Source organism: Merops nubicus, unplaced genomic scaffold, assembly GCF_000691845.1.
Source record: "Merops nubicus isolate BGI_N331 unplaced genomic scaffold, ASM69184v1 scaffold43912, whole genome shotgun sequence".
Taxonomy (NCBI): Eukaryota; Metazoa; Chordata; class Aves; order Coraciiformes; family Meropidae; genus Merops; species Merops nubicus.
In genome coordinates, this window is record NW_008593657.1 from 2976 (window position 1) to 4552 (window position 1577).

A 1577-nucleotide genomic window follows, 5' to 3' on the forward strand; every position below is an offset into this window, starting at 1 on the left:
AGTCGCGGGGCACAGAAGCAGCCACTCAGCTATAAAGGGCTCTGGGCCCAGCACTGCCTCTGGCTTGAGCTGGGCCAGGAGCTGCCAGGAAAGAGGCAGGAGCAAGGGGAAGGGGTGAGGGCCCAGCCTGGCTCCTGGGGGGCAGCAGGGTTGGGGAGGAGAGGAGCATGCAGGTCATGTGTGGGCACAGCTGAACTCCCGCCCCTCACACGTGGGAGAAAGCATGGCTCTTGCAGAGCGGCTTGTCCTTCTTGGAGTAGAATGTCTTCCCTTCCAGGTTGGTCTGGCAGATCTAGGGAGGAAAACACAGACAGTCAAGGTCAAGGGGCCTGAGCCAGCCCCTAGGTACCCCCCCAGTCCCCGGACCAGATGCCAGGGAGCAGTAGGCTCAGAGCAGGGTCCAGAACCACAAGCAGAGAGCCAAATGGGGAAAACTTTATGGCAGCAGGGACCTCACCCTACTAGTGTACCCCACAACTGCCAAGGACAGCCATGGCCCCCACCAGCAGCTGGGGAGGGAGGCACAGGGCTCACCGCACAGACGAAGCAAGTGTCGTGCCAGCTGAACCCCAGTGCCTCCAGGAACCGGTCCCCAGCGTCGATCTTGAAGTCACAGCCACGGCACTTGGTGCCAAACATCTTCTCGTAGTCTGTGAGGAGAGGCAGAGCCCAGGTCAGCATTCCCTGCTCTGCAGCCCCTCTTCCCAGGGGAGCAGGGCTACGGCACCGCTGGGGTCCCACAGGCACAGCCTGGGGACAACTCGCTGCCAGCTCTGGGGGGACGATGCCTGAGACATCAGGGCAAGACGCCTGTGCCACGCCGGGTTACCGCAGGGAGGAGGCAAACCTCACCTCCCAGGATGCAGCAGTTGCCTGTATGTACATCCTCTGTCATTGCCATGACAACACCCGAGCAATGGCACTGCCGGGTAGCAGCCGAGAGAACAGGGATGGAGGGCTCAGTGCTGTACGAGGGGTGTCCCTCTGCTCCCCAGGGCCCATGGAGAGCCCCGCAGCGTAGGGCAGCTCACCCCCCACCCCGTGGGCAGCTGCGGAGCTCCGACGGTGCCTTAGGGCCACGCAGGGTAACACGTGGGGGCCCCGGGCCTACCTCTCTCACAGTAGGGCTGTCCCTCCTCCATGTAGAAGGCACGGTTGCGGATGGGAGTTTTGCAGGCGGCGCACATGAAGCACTGCACGTGCCAGGTCATCTTCAGTGCGTGCATGACCTCCTGGAGAGGAACTGCTGTCAGCTGGGGGCAGACCACCCTGTGCCACGGGGGAGCCCCACCCAGTGCAGAACGGGACACAGGATCCCGTGGGCTGGGGAGAGGTAGAGCCAGGCACCCACAGGTGAGCAGGGGCAGGCTGAGGGACACTCACCCCAGTGATCTTCTTCTTGCACTTGGCACAGCTGGGCGCATAGCGTGTGTCGTAGCACTTGGGGCAGAAGATGGAGCCTTTCTCCTCAAAGAAGCCTCCCTCATCCAGCACCTTCCTGCACTGGCAGCAGGTAAACTCCTCGGGGTGGTAGTAATGTCCCAGCGCCACCAGGTACCGTCCCCTGCAGCGGGACG

At 62.9% G+C, this 1577-nt stretch overlaps 1 protein-coding gene across 1 annotated transcript; it reads right to left on the minus strand.

The window, feature by feature from the left end:
- Positions 1-194: 194 nt before the first annotated feature.
- On the minus strand, positions 195-1563 carry LOC103768363 (PDZ and LIM domain protein 7; the record flags this gene model as incomplete). Its single annotated transcript, XM_008935504.1, has 4 exons — positions 195-292; positions 535-650; positions 1112-1232; positions 1384-1563. Coding segments are annotated over 4 exons (504 nt in total), but the record flags the coding sequence as incomplete, so codon positions are not given.
- Between the last annotated feature and the right edge of the window lie 14 nt (positions 1564-1577).